A 17,535-nucleotide genomic window follows, 5' to 3' on the forward strand; every position below is an offset into this window, starting at 1 on the left:
CGCATTTATCAACATGGAGACATTTTAAACACAAACAATTTTAAGAAAAGCAACAAACACGCAGATGACACACAAGATTTAATGCACAGGTTCTCGAACTGGGGGTTGCGACCCCACGTGGGAGTCACCTGAGATGTGGATTTGGGTCTCTGCATGGAAGCTTGATTTATAGAGTATTTCATAATAGGGATGTCATGATACCAAAAATCTAGGAGGAAGACATCCTCCTCTGGCTGATACTGGCAAAGCGAGAGAGAGAGGGGGGTGTTTTAGTTATCAAACACTGTCTGATAATGAGTGGACGTGCACTCCTAAACGCGTGCGCACACGCACCTTATACTCTGAATGCAAGCATTAGTTTAAATTAACCGATATGGTGGCAGGCCAAAAAGATTTATTAAAAGCATAAACATTTGAATAATTATTAGTGACATTAGGCTACATGTTGCTGACAGGACACGGACTGAATGGCAATGCATGGTGGCCCATTAGGAGGTAGTTTATATCTATATAGGTAGTTTATCGTAACAATCGGCATCAACGAAATGCAGAAAAACAAGTACCATCACGTTTTAAGAACCTTGGTACCAAACTATCGGTTCTCATGACATCCCTATTTCATAATAATTAAAGCTGTATTATGATTATTAGTATTATTATTAGTGTTATTGTTAATGTTATTAATATTGTTGTCATCATTGTTTTATTTTTATTATTGTTGTTAATAATAATTATTATAATAAACTTTTATTACCCATCATTCAATCTGGAGCTCCTCTTAAGCAGAATTTTCTAGCCCATTTTACACCAGAACGCAGTCCAGCCTGCTGTCGTGTGCTGCCAGTGTCCAATGTAAAGTCCACTTTGATTCAAATAAAATAAGTGTGTTATTATTTTTGTCCTCTAACTGAAACTCTATAAACTACAACATTCATGCTATATTATTGCAGTGCATGCCCATAATCTAAACAGCACACAGGTGATATTTCAGTCTGTAGCCTCTACAGATGATGATGATGATGATTATTAGTCTTCATTCAGTCTGGAGCTTAAACCCATTTTAGATCAGAATTCAGTCCAACCTCCTGTTATGTTAATCAAAGTGGACTTTACACATGGCAGCACACAGAGTGACTATTTAAAATATAATAAGTGTATTATCATTTTTGCGCGGCATGCTCATGCTCTTCTACTTGAAAAACTACAATATTCATGCTATATTATTGCAGTGCATGCACATAATATAAACAGCATGCAGGCGGTATTTCAGTCTGTAGCTTATTGCAGCTAGTGGCAGAGCCAGGAATGTTTTTGCAGGGGTGGCCAGTCAGGGGCCAGCAATCACTCTGGGGTGGTACAGAAAATGTCATTTTACAAATAAAAGAATGTGTGCAACCTTAAAATTCTAAGCTTTTTTAGGTGCACATAGTACAAGCAACAATAATTAATCGGACTTGTTTGTAAATAAAGTGATAGTTCACACAAAAATGAAAATTGTTCCAAGCACGTATGAAAGAGATGTAAGGCAGAATGTCAACCTCAGTCACAACGGTGATTTAAGACTAACATTCTGCCTTACATATCCTTTTGTGTTTCATGAAAGAAAGTCATTATGCTCAAAATCTTCTGGTTAACTTATGGTGCTGTTAGAGCAAAAAACTACATAGGATCTGAAATCTTTCATATGATTTCTGGGTTCAGAATAAGTGTAATATCTCCTAAAGCTGCAAAAGCATCATTTTAAAAGGACCACAAAAGCCATTTCCCCAAAAATGAGTCACCCCTGCCTCTGATGTTATACTTAATTTTTTCAAGTTTTAAAAAGAACATTAAATCTCTAAGCCAGACTGAGATAGAGGAGGGTTGTGGAGAGGTCCAAGACAGCAATATTCTGCGTCGAGCAAGTAACAATCAAAACCCACAACACTAGCTTGTTTATGGTTCAGAGGCTGACACTGAGATGGAACACCAAAGATGGCAATTAAAGGACAGACATCTAATTTGATTTTAAGAACGTCGGACATAGTTTCGAAAAAAGAGTTCCAAAAGTTCTGCAGCTTGGGACAGAGTGCAAACATATGACTCAGGTCACAGGGCGAAAGTCTGCATTTTTCACATGTCAGGAACATTGGGATATATTTTAGATAGTTTACTCCTAGAAAGGTGAGCTCTATGGACCACTCAATGAACCACTTTAAACTGTATGAAACTAAGTCTAGCCCATGACGTGGCGGTACGTATACTATCTAATGCTCTGCCCCAGTAATCATCCTCAAGCTCCAGTCCCAATTCCTCTTCCCAAGCACTAATGATTTTGATATTGTAAGAATTGTCCTGTGCCCAGATCGTTGCATATATCTGTGAAATATTGCCACCCTTATGAGGATTAAGCTTGAATACCTCTTCCCATGCAGACTTTGTGGGTAAGGAAGGAAAACCAGCAAATAGGGAGGAGACAGAATCATGCTCTGCTTCAGTATGTCACAGTACATGTTGGCATTCATGGTTCCCTCAATGAACTGTAGCTCCCCAGTGCCGGCAACACTCATGCAGCCCCAGACCATGACGCCACTCCACCATGCTTGACTGTAGGCAAGACACACTTGTCTTTGTACTCCTCACCTGGTTGCCGCCACACACGCTTGACACCATCTGAACCAAATAAGTTTATCTTGGTCTCATCAGGCCACATGACATGGTTCCAGTAATTCATATTATATATATATATATATATATATATATATATATATATATATATATATATATATATATATATATATAAAAACAGAATTAAAAATCATTTTAAACTCTGTGACACCTGAACATTAAGAAAAGCCAACATGTGTGTTTCTACGCATGCTGTGCATACTGTGAGCAACTCGCCTTATCCGTCACTGTGCAAAATTAAAATCAATATTAAGTGAAAATAAAATAGCTTTGGCCAAGCAGCTTAGTTACTCGAGGCAAATGGCTAAGCTACTGTCAAGCTAATGAGGGAAAAAAGTTAAGATAGTTACTTAGCTATTTATATCTAGCTACTCCCTAAAACTGAGAAATACTACATTCTCAAATAAATATATTTACCAGAACTTCCGTCTGTTTGAAGCACCTGTCCTCGAACACCATTCCTGTCCTCTGTCCAAACGGTTTGCAGCCATTTTGCCAAATTTTCATTGGTGGATTGGAGTTGAAAATTTAAACAGCTAGGGTGGACCACTTTGTCTTTCCTTTTCCAACGCCATGTCTAACAAATGCCTTAGCTATTTGGTTTCTGCCACCAGCCTTTGCCCAAAGGTCATTTTCTCTTTTATGTTTCCCATTTTAAATCTGACCATGCTGCCTACTGCAGTCTGCTAACAGCATGCTACTCCTACTTGACTCTTGAGCCCATCCCCCCTTTTTAAGAGTTCCAACAGTCTAGAACTCAGCACACTATCTCGGGAAAATTACTGAAAATTTACCATTAAGAGATAAGGTATCTTTAAAAAACAAAACAAAACAAAACTACTCAGTAGTGAAATACATGGCAAAATTTACATTTGATATTATATTTTATTAAATGTTAAAAATCTAAAAGGTGTGCATTATGAACACTGTACAGTTGAGTTTGTGATTGTAAGTCATTCCCTTCAAATGCTCTTGAGCTTTAAATTATTGTATTTTGTGTATGGGCCCATTCAGTAGTGAAATTCAAAATATCCTGCTATGAATATCGCACTATCTGACGTTAAATAATCACAAAAAGGCTAGCCGCAGTCTTTGGAGGACCAAAGTTAGTAGCTCCATCCCTACTTTGGGTTACAAGACTACCAGCGATGCCTGCACTCCTGAAACCTGCTTACCAACGAGAGGCCACTTCCAGGGTGAACGTGCCTTTAGTACCGGGGCAAAAGGCAAACGTCATCCAGGTGATGGACATCCAGATGCTTAAAGCACCGCCTCTGGCAGTCAGTTGAAATGAAATAGAACTACTATTTTCCTATGCAACTGGACAAAGGAGGCTTTATCTTTGACATAAAAAAACAAACAAAAAAACAAAACACCATGTCAGATGACCAGGAAAGTTTTGTTTGTACTTCCTTTTCTGCAGTCACATGGCATGGTGAAGCACATCATCGGAGGGCTCACGTTGTTGTTTTTTTTTTTTTGAAGCTCGTTATCTAGTTGGTGTTGATTTATATTAATAAGGTACAGCTTTAATCTGGTTTAAATGTGGATGCACTGCACTCACTGCTCACTCAAGTTTTAAACTAATTCCATATTAATTCTTGTTCAATTGTATTTGCTGTCCTCTTCCACAAGCCATATTTACTTACAGTGGCGTTTTTTTTGTTGCAGAGTTTGATCCCACCTTGTGGCACTAGCTGAAATTACTCTCACTGCTTTCTTTGATCTACAAAGAAGAAACTCATTACACATTAGGGTTTTAGACAAAAAGCAGTAATACAGTATTCCACTGTAAGAAGTATATATTATGAAGTTATTATTTTTAAAAAATGTAAGCCATTTTTTTTTTTTTTTTTACATCTAGCGACTATATCTGGACAATATGACAATATACAGTAATACCACCATCGTGATACACTGTCCGGAGATATCGCCAGTGTTGCTATAACTATTGTAATCTCTGATTGGAGGCAGCTGAGTAGATTTTAATAGTTAATACTTGATCTTTAAAATGGTAAAATTGTTGTTTATTGTTAAATCATATTTGATGATAAAGTATCACAAAAGTTTTTTTTTAAATCCAAAACTGTTTTTGCTGACAGTGTGTAAGCAAATCTATTCATCATAATTTATATCATGTCTCAAGGAACTGTTTTCAAACACTTTGATATGATATTATTGTCCTATCGCCTACCATCCCTACTTTTTAAAAAAAAAAAAATTATTTATTCGTTTTGATTTTGAAATGATCTTATTCTGTAGGCAGATGATTTTGCTTGTTACGAATGCAGAAATGTGGATACAAGTGCAAAATTATTTGCAAATAATGTAAATAATGAAGGTAATGCCCATGCATAAAATTGTCTGAATAAAAATTTATTTTAATTAGTAATTTTTTACTTCAAATTAACAGCCAAACTCATTTTAGGCAACATTACACTTAGTCCATTGTCAAGTGGGCTTAGAGACCGCAGGTTCACCCGACTCGCTCACCATGAGTGTGTTAAACCTGACCGCGTTGCGCTTCCGACCAATCTCAGATCCCCGTTGTTCCCATTGACCAATCACAGATCACCATTGTTCCCATTGACCAATCACTGATTACCACTGTTTGTCCCGCCCTCGCGCCACACTCTAAACCCTCTTCTTTGAGATATTTATAAACAATAAAAGCGAATAACCGTTTCCTTCATGACTACTCACCTTTCAGAAAGTTGAGTATTTTGTAAATGCATAAAAGTTTTCTGTGTTTTGCCAAGACCAAACACTTATTTCTTTAACAAATAATTCATTTAAGAAATAAATGATAATCTATTGTTTTCTATTCTGATAAAAAAAAAGACCTATTCTTTTCTATATTATCATATTCTAACTGAAAATCTGTGAAACAAGGCAGCAGCTGTTCACAGATAGTTTACATTTAAAACCAGGTGAGTGGTAAATATGTTTTTTTTTGTGGACTTTAGACGGAAGAACAATAATTTTTCATCTAACATACAGGCAGTTGTACCGTTTCAGCTTCGGTAAAGGAAATAAATGGATTATTTTCCTTGTCATTGACCAGGTTAAACACATCCAACCATCTCTTAAAGATTTCAATGTTTACAATCTCACTCATTTGCTCAAAAATACTAAACTAGTGAATAGCCAAAGTGTCGTGTTTTTATGCACTTAAAACAAGACTTTCTGGTTTAGATAATCCTTCCTTTTGTAAACAAGAATTATTAAGTTGTGTATTAAGTTGTGTTTTCATTCATGTTGTTTATTTTAGACAGGTGAAGCAGTGAGGTTGATGGTGGTCAGGAAGGGCAGCAGCTTTCAGCAGACAGTCCACATTTAAAAAGCAGGTAATTGGTAAATGTGTTTATATTGTAATCTATAGACTGTTGTACTGTTTCATCATTACCATAGGAAATTAGTAAAGATTTGTGTACAAAACTATTAGCAATGTTTCCCACACAAGGTTACACCTGGATGGTCTGTCAGTGTATATTGACAGCCACCAAAGTGTATTCTGCCCCATTAAAAATGAAAGTATTTTATTTATTACACCATTGTGGCACTGTTTTCAACTTGGCTTTGAAAAGAACACACTTCGAGGGAAGGAACTCTGAGAGTTGTAGGGAAAGTGTCGGCTGAGCAGACCTCACCTGTCCAAGTAGCTGACTGTAGTAACATCAGTCTGACAAAAACCAACACAGGGAGGGGAGAAAGCCAATGAATTGTCTTGATGAATTCACACTGTTGTACTTAGACATCAGCTAATCGTGATATTTACAGTCCTGAGCTCCTCATACATTAAAGTTCTAGAAACGCCCCTGGGCAGGGTATTTTGAATTTTAATTAGTGACAGGTTACATGATGTATGGTCAGTGTAAAAGGTTTATTGTAGGATGGGTCAGGTGCCATGATGAAGTCTGTCATATCAGAATATTATGAAGCAGGGCAGTTTCTTGCTATAAGCAGTGTAAGTGGTTGCTTAGGGACCCTGGACCACAGGGGGCCCCATGATTTTTAAAACAAATATGCAAAAAAAGCACACTTTACTATTAAAAGGATTGTCTATCATACAGTTACAGGGTGTGGTGTGAAAAGAATTGGTAATTAACATAACTAAAGTCAGATATCAAGAAGAAGCACCGATCATGAAGTGCTCATATCTACCTTAGGCAGAAAAATGCAGAAAAAAGAAAAGAAAAAAAGGATCTAGTCTTAATTAGATCTATTCAGTTTGTCCACTTTTTTTATTCTGCTTGTTAATGTAATTAAAATGGGAAAAATAGTGGCTAACTAGCTAGTTAGTGTTTAGAGCTCGTGGCAAACACAAGGCTCACAGGTCAAATCCGACCCACAGCCTCATTTAATTTGGCCGCCGCGAACTTCGAAAAATAATAGTGAAACGGCCAGTGCTTAACTAAAACCGTCTGATGAGTCTCACTCGAGTTAAACGTAGTCACTCTCAGTTTCTGAATTATTTAAGATTGAGGATGATGATGGTGACAGTTTGTAGTAGCTCGATTCACTTTGGTAGTGCTCGTGATGCCTTATTTATGCTTTCTCTCTCAGTAAATTCTGAAGCTGAGCAGGATAAGTGCTGAGCAACTTGAAGAGGTGCACTTTTGTTTAAGTTTTACGTTACTGCCCACTGACTGTGCCAAAGGGCACGAGAACCAATAAATTAAATCTCACACGCATCGTTACTCTCAGTCTGCCATGTTCTCTGAGCAGCGTACTGTTACAGACAGGATCTGTTTTCATGGTTTTTATGAACCACACTCAATTATTACAATTCTCTTTCATTTCTAATGAAAATTCCAATGAATTAAGGTGGAACTTTTTTGACTTATTATTTAAACGTGCAGCACATGTACTGCTGTTACTGTGTGAGTTATTTACACCAATATTTATTTACTATGATAAAGATCCAGACCATTTATGCGACATTTTGCAATTGTAATATTTATTTATTTATCCAGTGGGTCAGTGCGACACAGGGACGACCTGAAAGAGAAAAGCAGAGACGTGTTACTTTACATAGTGTGTGTGTGTTTATATATATCACAATAAATGTCAAACCTTTTATTATGGTTTATAATATTATCACAATATTGTATTATCATTGCACTATTTGAGCTTTGTTCAGTAGGGAGCTCCCTAGATAGCAGGCAGCAAGATACATTCTATAAGACATTATAAGGACAGCTATGACTGCATGGCTCTGTGTGGACTCAGCCAGGGCTCGGTAGGACGGCTGCTCCCTGTCCACTGATCAGTCTGGGTGAGGGAAGCCTTGTGCTGCCCGTTGTTATGAGCCAGCATCACATACAGGGGCTTCCTGCCCAACATCTTTCCATTCATCTCTCTGATGGCCAATGTAGCTTCATCAGGAGATGAATAGTGCACAAATGCAGTTCCCCGGGAGCGGCCGTTCTCCATCATCACCTGTAGGGGTTAGTGAGGAGATAAAGGAGATTAGCATTACGCACTCTCATGTGGTTAACCACGATTAAAAACTAGCACTGTCCGTACACCAAAATATAAAAAGAACAGCTATGTTATGTTAGCAGTATAGCATCAGGGTTCTGGTATTGCACCTCCCCATAGTCAATATGAACCTCTTTTATGTTAAAGATAATTTCAGGTAGCAACTATAGAAAAAAAACCTCCTTGCTTCACACTCAACTCCTTGTGCTGCAAGTGCACACTGGATTTGATGTAATAGGGCGAGTAAGGTGAAGTGAACACGGAATAAAATAAAAGGATTAGTAGTTGTAAGTGACCTTTGCACTGATGATGGTTCCGAATGGCAGGAACTCTTTATGCAGGCGCCTGTCATCCACACTGTAGTCCAGATTCTTCACAAAGAGTTCGACTCTCTATAGAACAGAGAGCAGAGTCAGTATCTAATGTTTGAATGTGTGCATGTGGGTGTTTGCACTGGGAGCTTTAATAGCACATACTGATCAATCACTCAGTATTAAGCCAGTTATTAAGCTAAAAAAGTGAGACAGCACTTGACCAAAAACTAGCTCAAATAATAAAAGTCCCTGGAATTATAATCAGTATAGTACCTGTGCATCCATGGACTGCAGTGTAGTTTGCGCTCTGCTTGTGGTGTTGTCCTGCTGCTTTTCTCCCTGTTCACCTGTAGATGCATCCAATCATTTCACTTTAGCATCCAATCAGTAAGTTTAGCTAATTTGCATTAGTTTTTTGCTAGTACCAGGTTCAACTTGCATCTGTTTCAGTAGTGAACATAAATTGGCTAGGCAGGAAGTAAAATTTAGCTAATGGTAACTATTGCAAACTTACAGAGACTGAGTAATGATTTCAGGCTAGACGGCATTAAACAAAAATCATCGAACAGTTTTATATTATATATATATATATATATACACACTATACTCTCTCAACTCCAGTATCTTTACACTTATCACAAAACCGATACACAATCAGACAGCTGTGACTCACGCTGTGGCTGGATGTTGTTGTGTGGATTTGGGTAGGGTTCAGTAGGCCGGCTAATCTCCGTCTTATCTCTCTGCCTTCCTTCATGCTCCTTCTTGCTCTGAGATGGAGTCACAAACACCGACCTGCTGCCCAACAACCTGCCGTTCATCTCTAAGATGGCCTTTCTGGCTTCATCAGGAGATGAATAGCTGACAGTTCCAGTGCCACTGGAGAAGCCATTCTCCATCAGGACCTGTAGAGGACAGCGAGGAGATACAGAAAGCATAGAATGAGCATTACATGCGTTAACGCTATCGTCGCTCTCCACATTCAGAAAATAAACCAATTGAGTAAAAAAACACAGCCCTACACACTCGTCACCTTGTGATGCAAGTGTACACTGTTTTTTAAATTTATTTTTAACATCAAAATTGCATTCAATACCGTAGAATATTACTTTTTGGCATGTTAGTTTTTCATATTCTAGCTACGTAATAAAAAATACACATTTTCTCCAACACTTGTCTGAACTGGTCAGATTCCATTTCTCTGTTATTGTGAACACTGGTTTTGATGTAATAGAGCGAGTAAGAGGACGTGAACACAAATTATTGTTAAAGGAATAAAATGAAGGGATTAGTCATTTTAAGTGACCTTTGCACTGATGACAGTTCCAAATCGCAGGAACTCTTCATGCAGCCGTCGGTCATCCACACTGGGGTCAAGATTCCTCAGCATCAGTTTGACTGTCTACAGAACAGGGCAGAGTCAACATCCAGTGTGTTAATTAAGCCAATTATTACACTTAAAAAGTGTGAAATAACATAAAACACCTGGCCTAAACTCATAAAACTAAAAGTCAAAAATCTTTGAGTACATAATTGTTCATTTCCCAGATCATCTACACAGTGTTATGAATTTTCATTTCTTAACTTAGAAAATCTCAAAAAGACTAAAAGAAATGCCAACATTTCTGTACATAGACTCCAGAAAACTCTGAAACAGGCATGCTCATATTCACGCACAAACTCAGAGACACGCCCACACGTCCATAATACAGATATGAATCATGTCCTCTCAGGCCTGTGAGACTTTACTGCTCTACCTTGGTGTTCTTGCTGAGACGTTCCTTAGGGAGCTTCTTGGTCCTAACAGGCAGCAGCTGGACTTTAGCCTGCTCCTTCTGCTCCTCTACCTGGCTGGTGGTGTCCGTGCTCCAGGGATTCTGTTTTACACAGAAAAAGAGAGGGAATTAGAGACACCACAGAAATAAGATTTATATTATGTATGCCCAACTTATTCATAAGCTTAGTGTCTCACATAGAAACAGAAGGGTTCGACGTTCTCCAGCCCACCGTCCTCAGCGTCCATGAGATCACCCCATGAAAGCTTTGGAGGTGCTGGGGGTGTGGATGAGGGTACTTCAGTAACGATGTCTTCGCCTTGCACGGATGGCTCAGACTGTAAATCATTGTGAACAAGGATTTAGGCCCGGCTATCAAATTTGCTAATTAACATAGCTGTAATTAGAGTGAGATTTGCTTACAGCCTACTATTGTCCAAAGATGATGATGTGAAAATGCACATTTTGTACAAAACCTGGTCCAAACTCATAAAAGTAAAAGGACAAAACAGTGTTGTAGCTTTGAGTAACATTGTGCCTTTGGATTCATGGTAATCAGATTTATTTCTGTGACATTAAACACCTTAAACCATGTCAGACTCATAATGATTAATTTCCCAGATCATCTACACAGTGCTATGCATTTTCATTTCTCAACTTAGAAAATCTCAAAAAGACTAAAAGAAATGCCAACATTTCTGTACATAGACTCCAGAAAACTCTGAAACAGGCATGCTCATATTCACGCACAAACTCAGAGACACGCCCACACGTCCATAATACAGATATGAATCATGTCCTCTCAGGCCTGTGAGACTTTACTGCTCTACCTTGGTGTTCTTGCTGAGACGTTCCTTAGGGAGCTTCTTGGTCCTAACAGGCATTTGTTGGACTTTAGCCTGCTCCTTCTTCTCCTCTACCTGGCTGGTGGTGTCCGTGCTCCAGGGATTCTGTTTTACACAGAAAAAGAGAGGGAATTAGAGACACCACAGAAATAAGATTTATATTATGTATGCCCAACTTATTAATAAGCTTAGTGTCTCACATAGAAACAGAAGGGTTCGACGTTCTCCAGCCCACCGTCCTCAGCGTCCATGAGATCACCCCATGAAAGCTTTGGAGGTGCTGGGGGTGTGGATGAGGGTACTTCAGACACGATGTCTTCGATTTGCTGAGACTGTAAATCGTTGTGAACAAGGATTTAGGCCCGACTACCAAATTTGCTAATTAACATAGCTGTAATTAGAGTGATATTTGCTTACAACTTACCATTGTCCAAAGAGGATAATGTGAAGAGTCTGATGAAAAAAATATGTTGTAGCTGAAATCATGCTGTGCGATGCATGTAGCTGCGTGCCTATGCTCAGTGTGCTGACGTTCTGACTTGCGATTGATCAAAACTCACCTCCTATGTGTCCCCACAGATGTTCTAGAATTTTGCAACATTCTGTGTTTCATAGCGATACTAACATCACAGGGCAGTTCCATATCCCCCCCCCCCCCCCCCCCCCCCCCCCCCATTATCATTTGATAATGATTCATTATCATTTGATAATGAATCGGTGTCCATGCAAGGATATAATTTATACAGAATGGATAGAACTAAGGATGGGGGAGGTGTAGCGTTTTATGTCCAAAATCATATTCCACTGAAAGTTAGGGAGGATATTATTTGTAAATTGAGGTGCTTTGGCTTCAAGTTAACATACCTCATATGTTTACTAGACTAGTCGGCTGCTGCTATCGGCTGCAAAGCTCAAATGTTTAGAAGCTGTGGGTGAGACACTGGTAAGGTATGTGAATTGAATATAGAAGTTATTTTTACTGGAGATTTAAATATTGACTGGCTACTACAAAATTGTCCCTTAAAACATCGATTAGTAACTAAAACTGATGTATGTGGTTTGAAACAAATGGTGAGACAACCAACTAGAATAAGTACGAACAATAAGGGAAACAGCACATCAGCTTGTATAGATCATGTTTACTTGAGTGAAGATGATTTTTACACAAAAGCTATAGCAGTCCCAGTACAGTGTAGGTTGAAGTGATCACAATGTACTAGCAATTGCAAAACAACAAACAAACAAAAAAATTGAAATACCCAAAGCCAAGCAAAGAGTTGTGCATAAAAGGTCGTTCAGGAGGTTTACTCAGGATGATTTTCTGAGGGATGTTGGTAATATAGATTGGTCAAATATTTATGATGAAAAAGAACGTGACGGTGCACTTGAATTATTTCTTAAAAAGTTTCAATCAGTTATTGACAAGCATGCACCTGTTAGGAAACTGACAGGAACTATAGAGCACCGCGGGTTGATGAGGAGTTAAAGGCCTGCATTAGGGATGTCACGATGCCAAAAATCTAGTAGTTGGTACCCATACCACCAAAAGTACACGATACCCGATACCAAAGTCAATACCATGGTGTGGTTTTAAAAAAAAAAAAGACGATTTTTTTTTTTATATATACAATTAAAAACTCCTGGAGGACATCTGTTGGCTGATACTGGTAGAGAGAGAGAGAGAGAGAGAGAGAGAGAGAGAGAGAGAGAGAGAGAGAAAGAGATATTTTAGTTATCAAACACTGTCTGACAATGATTAATAACAAGTGCTAATAGACACTCCTAAACGTGCGCGCACACACACACACCCCTCTTATACTCTGAATTAAATTAACCGATATGGTGGCAGGCCAAAAAGATTTATTAAAAGCATGAACATTTGAATAATTATTAGTGACATTAGGCTACATGTTGCTGACAGGACACGGGCTGAATGGCGATGCATGGTGGCCCATTAGGAGGTAGTTTATAACACTGCAATGTGTTAGCGTCATTAATAAATAACTGGCTATCGCTAACATTACATGGAGTATAACGTTAGCTGGTTTCACGGCCACAATGCCAGCTGCCTCATACAAACATAATATAGAGCCGTCTTTCAGGTGCTTCACCAAATTCCAGGTGTTTCCTCGCTTTGTTTAAAATGAACGATAGCATCGGTTGCACACCAGAAACAGATACTAGCTTTCCTCTCTTTTCCTCTCAACGAGTCGGGGCGGAGCTAAACTTGTTAAGCTAAGCTAATCTTTTGTAGTTTTTCCTGTGTGCTTGTAGGCGTTCCTCTTCTTCTTCACCACTTGTGGACCGACTAAAACACTTGCGCGTATTTGCTGCCCCCATCAGATCCGGAAGGATTGCAACCTCGGTAGCTTCATAACGAACGGTACTTACGCTACCACTGAAAAACAAGTACCGTCACGTTTTAAGAATGTTGGTACCGACTTGGTACCGAAGTATCGGTTCTCGTGACATCCCTAGCCTGTACCGTATGTCTCAGAGAGATGAGGCTAAGAGAATATCACAAATAACTGGTAGTATAACTGAGACAAAAACACTGCAAACTGTGGAACCATGTCACAAAACTTAAAGAAAAATAAACATTATGTTGTACAGTTAAGCAGAGAAATGAATGATGGGAAAAGGCTTTGGTGTATTTTAAATAATATAATGGAAAGACATCTCACCACAACCTACTTTGTGGTGAGTACCTGTGGAGGTACTTTTATTACAAAACCCAAAGAAATTGCAAATTACTTGGATAATTATTTCAGAAGCAAGGTACATGAATTAATGAATTATCATGTGGGACAGATAATACCATATCTATTTCTAATATAAAAAATTATATGAAGGATAAACACTGCTATTTTGAATTTAGTGAATTAGAAGTAGAAACCGTTAATAAATTGATCAAGCTTGCTTGTAAAGATAAAAAATTAGGGATAGATGATATAGATGATAAATTGATTGGAAGTGCTATTGAATATATCGCGGATCTGATTTGTCATTTATTAAATATCAGTCTTAGACAATCAACATTTCCATGGGCTTGGAAAGAGGCACAACTTATCCCACTGCCAAAGACAGGAAAACATCATTTAATGGTCCTAATAGTCGTCCTATAAGCTTGCTACCAGGGCTAAGTAAGATCTTGGAGAAGGCCGTATTTAATCAAATAGAAGATTACCTCTGAGAAAACCTCTGGGAAAACAGTCTGACAAATTTTCAGCATGCTTATAGAAAGGGACCCTCTATGTCTATATGTGGCGCAGTCGTGGCAGACGGTGGCTTAGTGGTTAGCACGTTCGCCTCACACCTCCAGGGTTCCATTCCTGCTGGGGCCATGTGTGTGCGGAGTTTGCACGTTCTCCCCGTGATCCGGGTACTCCTGTTTCCTCCCCCAGTCCAAAGACATGCATGGTAGGCTGATTGGCATGTCTAAAGTGTCTGTAGTGTATGAATGGGTGTGTGAGTGTGTATGTTTGTGCCCTGCGATGGACTGGCACCCTGTCCAGGGTGTACCCCGCCTTCTGCCCAATGCTCCCTGGGATAGGCTCCAGGTTCCCCCGTGACCCTGAAAAGGAGTAAGCGGTTGAAGATGGATGGAGCAGTTCTATTATATTATACTATATTACTGTATTATTCAACTCATGGAGTCATTTTTTAAATTCAATAGCTACTTTACACATGTCTACGGGGAGTTTGGCCTCATCACCTACACATCAATACAGTAGCTCCTTATAGCAGCTAGTTAAAATAAAGTTAGCTGTGCTAATGGCCGAATGACACCTATTCAACACCTCAACATGTCTCTTACACTCGTTTAACCCACCATGGGCAATTGAGAAATCACTGCTGCAAACAGTACAGCGAGCTACACTGTCATTTATTTATTTTATTTATTTATTTATTTAATTTATATTAACCCCTATTATACATTTGTACTTTTTGTGTGTGTGTGTGTGTGTATATATATATATATATATATATATATATATATATATATATATATATATATATATATATATATATATATATGGACACTGCCATGGAGCTGCAGACACTAAACTGAACCGAACTGATAGATAAACTAGAGAGAGAGAGAGAGAGAGAGAGAGAGAGGTCGGCTGTAAAGCCCGCCTACCGAGAATCTGATAGAATAGTTCACCAATCAGGACGCACTCTGCGTCACTCTCTCACCAGGTCCGTCTACTGAGTCAGAAAATATTTTACATCTTATATAGGCCTACTGAAACTTGTATAAGTACTCTTTTTCTCACAGCTAGATTATTGCCAGATAATTTGTGGTAGTAATGCAAAAAAAAACAAAAAACGATTTAATTAAACTTCAGCAGATACAGAATAAAGGCTCTGGTATACTAGCACTTCTAATATTTTGAGATACTGGATGTTTGATTTCCATGAGCTGTAAGCCGTAATCAAGATTAAACCAAAAAAAAGGCTTGAAATATTTCACTTTATGTGTAATGAATCTACAATATATGAAAGTTCCACTTTTTGAGTTCAATTATGGAAATAAAATGAACTTTTCCCACAATATTGTAATATTTTGAGATGCACCTATATACTGTTTAGAGCAAGGAACTGTGGTCTGAGTACGGTTCGTTTGTGGTTCGATTTCTTCGTGATACGTGAAAGCAATGAGGTCCTGGTCAGCTTTGCATTTCGTTTCGACATGTGTACCTGGAGGCTTGCCATACCTGCAGCCATGTTCCTTCAGTGGTGAAAACAACACAAAACCTTACACCATGTCAGGTCACTGGGTTGGATGTCAGGAGGAGAGCTGTACACTTCTTGAAATTTCGAAAGTGGATAGCATTAAATGCCAACTATCCTCAACACATAAGAACATAAAAGTGTTTCTTTTGTTTTCTCAAAAAATGAAGGAAAGAGGCTATAACAGAACAGCACTACAATGCTGGGTAAAAAAAAAAAAAAAAAAAAAAAAAAAAACTACGACAGAAGTATATGAGTATCTGTGATAAAATGCGTCGAAGTGGTGAGTCCGCTGAAATGAAGGACTCCTGTCCCTTCTATGATGACTTGGATGAAATTTTGGGTGCATGCTGGGGGCTGAGGTCTTATGATCTTATGAAGTTGTGGTGAGAATAAGAAAGGGTCTGAGATCACTTCATTGCTGAAGAGGACCAAAAAAGAACCGGGTTCTCTTTTGAGTCCACTATATTTGTGAACACCAAAAGGACTGAGGTCACTTTCTGCTTCCCTTTCTGGTTCACTTTAAGTGAACTGCGTTTGGTCCCTTTAAAAGGAAATATATGTAAAAAAACCCTAAAACTACCATAAATGCCTCACGCTTCCAGACAGGTCTTGTGTTCCTGCAGAGCCACACAACTGGAGATTTGCCTGCTCTCTTCTAGCACACTTTATCTGGCCAGTTTAAGAGGTTCATCATTAGCATACATGGCAATTTTGGAAAGTTTACTGGAATTCGACACTACAATTTTAAACTGTAATTCTCATACAGAACTTAGTGTGTAAATGCATCACAAGACAAACTGAAGACATAAGGACACTTCTTTACAATTTATTGGCAAAAGAAATGCTGATCATTTTTCAGGATTAACGCTTTCAATCAAGTATTTAGCTCCCTCGGTCATAATTTCATGTATTCCATCTTTAAGTTAATAAAAGACAGAGACACTTTAAAGTGTCTAATTCACGCAGCGCTCTTAAGTCTGTTTAGCCGATTTGTCGCAAACATGGCATTACAGACCACAAGTGTATCATTAAATAACACGGATAGCAAAACAAGGCTCGGCAGCAGCTCTACCAAAACGGACACCTGAGAAGAGAAAAGAACGAAAAATCATTCAGATTATTCATAACCAGTGCAAGATGCAAGGTGATATCGTTTACTGAGTTCATATACGTGCAAAAACAACTCTGTGTTCATTTGTTGAAATATTCCTGTAGCCTGGATTGATGATAACGGACATACACACACATACCATCCAATGTAACACTGGCACAGGTTCTCGTGTGATGTGGCTTGTTTAATCAACAGCTCTACTTGTGTCGGGACGTCAAGGGTCTCATCATGGGAGAAGTCCCGCCCTACAATGAATAATAATTTGTTGTAAGAGATGGAACCATATCAGATAAATTCACAGTGTAATGACTGTACAAGTGTCACATGCTTTAATTATATCACAATGTTTCATCTTTTAACCCTATGTTTGAATTGTTTTCTCTTGGTATTGTTATAGCCGTAGTTGATATACATTGTATGCATGATATTGTACCTAATCCATAGTTTCTAATATCTATGGTTTAGCTGTAATGTTCTGATTTTTAACAAGCAGTACATCTGAAAACTATGCTGTTCTGCCTGTTCAGCTAAAGCAGTTATGCGAAAAAGCATAACCATCCTCCCAGAGGGACACTGTGTGTAGGGGCTAGACGATGTCG

The 17,535-nt window shown here is 38.5% G+C and overlaps 2 protein-coding genes and 1 long non-coding RNA gene across 5 annotated transcripts in view; 1 reads left to right on the forward strand and 2 right to left on the reverse strand.

Annotated features, from left to right (window-relative positions):
* Nucleotides 1-5,283: 5,283 nt before the first annotated feature.
* LOC108265063 (uncharacterized) lies at nucleotides 5,284-17,531 on the forward strand. Of its 2 annotated transcripts, none has more exons than XR_001812604.3 (3): nucleotides 5,284-5,597; nucleotides 5,939-6,014; nucleotides 17,464-17,531. It is a non-coding gene; the product is annotated as an uncharacterized LOC108265063 (long non-coding RNA). The 2 variants fall into 2 exon arrangements; XR_001812603.3 differs by lacking the exon at nucleotides 17,464-17,531 and adding an exon at nucleotides 9,241-9,321.
* Nucleotides 7,597-11,653, reverse strand: LOC108265051 (polyadenylate-binding protein 3). Its single transcript, XM_017467138.3, has 10 exons — nucleotides 11,510-11,653; nucleotides 11,286-11,417; nucleotides 11,071-11,190; nucleotides 10,438-10,578; nucleotides 10,223-10,342; nucleotides 9,772-9,867; nucleotides 9,139-9,370; nucleotides 8,739-8,812; nucleotides 8,448-8,543; nucleotides 7,597-8,109 (listed from the first exon to the last, which is right to left on the reverse strand). Exons 1-10 carry the CDS (start codon nucleotides 11,510-11,512, stop codon nucleotides 7,870-7,872), a joined length of 1,254 nt encoding a protein of 417 aa, XP_017322627.1. The 5' UTR covers nucleotides 11,513-11,653; the 3' UTR covers nucleotides 7,597-7,869.
* The window catches only part of mtor (mechanistic target of rapamycin kinase), a 109,179-nt gene continuing 108,279 nt past the window's right edge, over nucleotides 16,636-17,535 (reverse strand). For both annotated transcript variants that reach the window (XM_017467113.3, XM_053680160.1), the window contains 2 exons: nucleotides 17,076-17,181; nucleotides 16,636-16,909 (listed from right to left, as the gene is read on the reverse strand). In XM_017467113.3, coding sequence (XP_017322602.1) covers nucleotides 16,894-16,909; nucleotides 17,076-17,181 — 122 coding nt within the window. In that variant the 3' untranslated portion in view covers nucleotides 16,636-16,893. The remainder of the gene's footprint in view (nucleotides 16,910-17,075; nucleotides 17,182-17,535) is intronic.

Source organism: Ictalurus punctatus, chromosome 5 (assembly GCF_001660625.3).
Source record: "Ictalurus punctatus breed USDA103 chromosome 5, Coco_2.0, whole genome shotgun sequence".
Lineage (NCBI taxonomy): Eukaryota > Metazoa > Chordata > Actinopteri > Siluriformes > Ictaluridae > Ictalurus > Ictalurus punctatus.

Excerpts from the sequence above, each read along its gene's own strand:
- LOC108265051 (XM_017467138.3), bottom strand. Across the intron at positions 10,579-11,070 it reads GTCTCAGCAAGAACACCAAG|TCTGAGCCATCCGTGCAAGG; the intron begins GTAGAGCAGTAA and ends AATGATTTACAG. Across the intron at positions 9,868-10,222 it reads GTCTCAGCAAGAACACCAAG|ACAGTCAAACTGATGCTGAG; the intron begins GTAGAGCAGTAA and ends CCTGTTCTGTAG.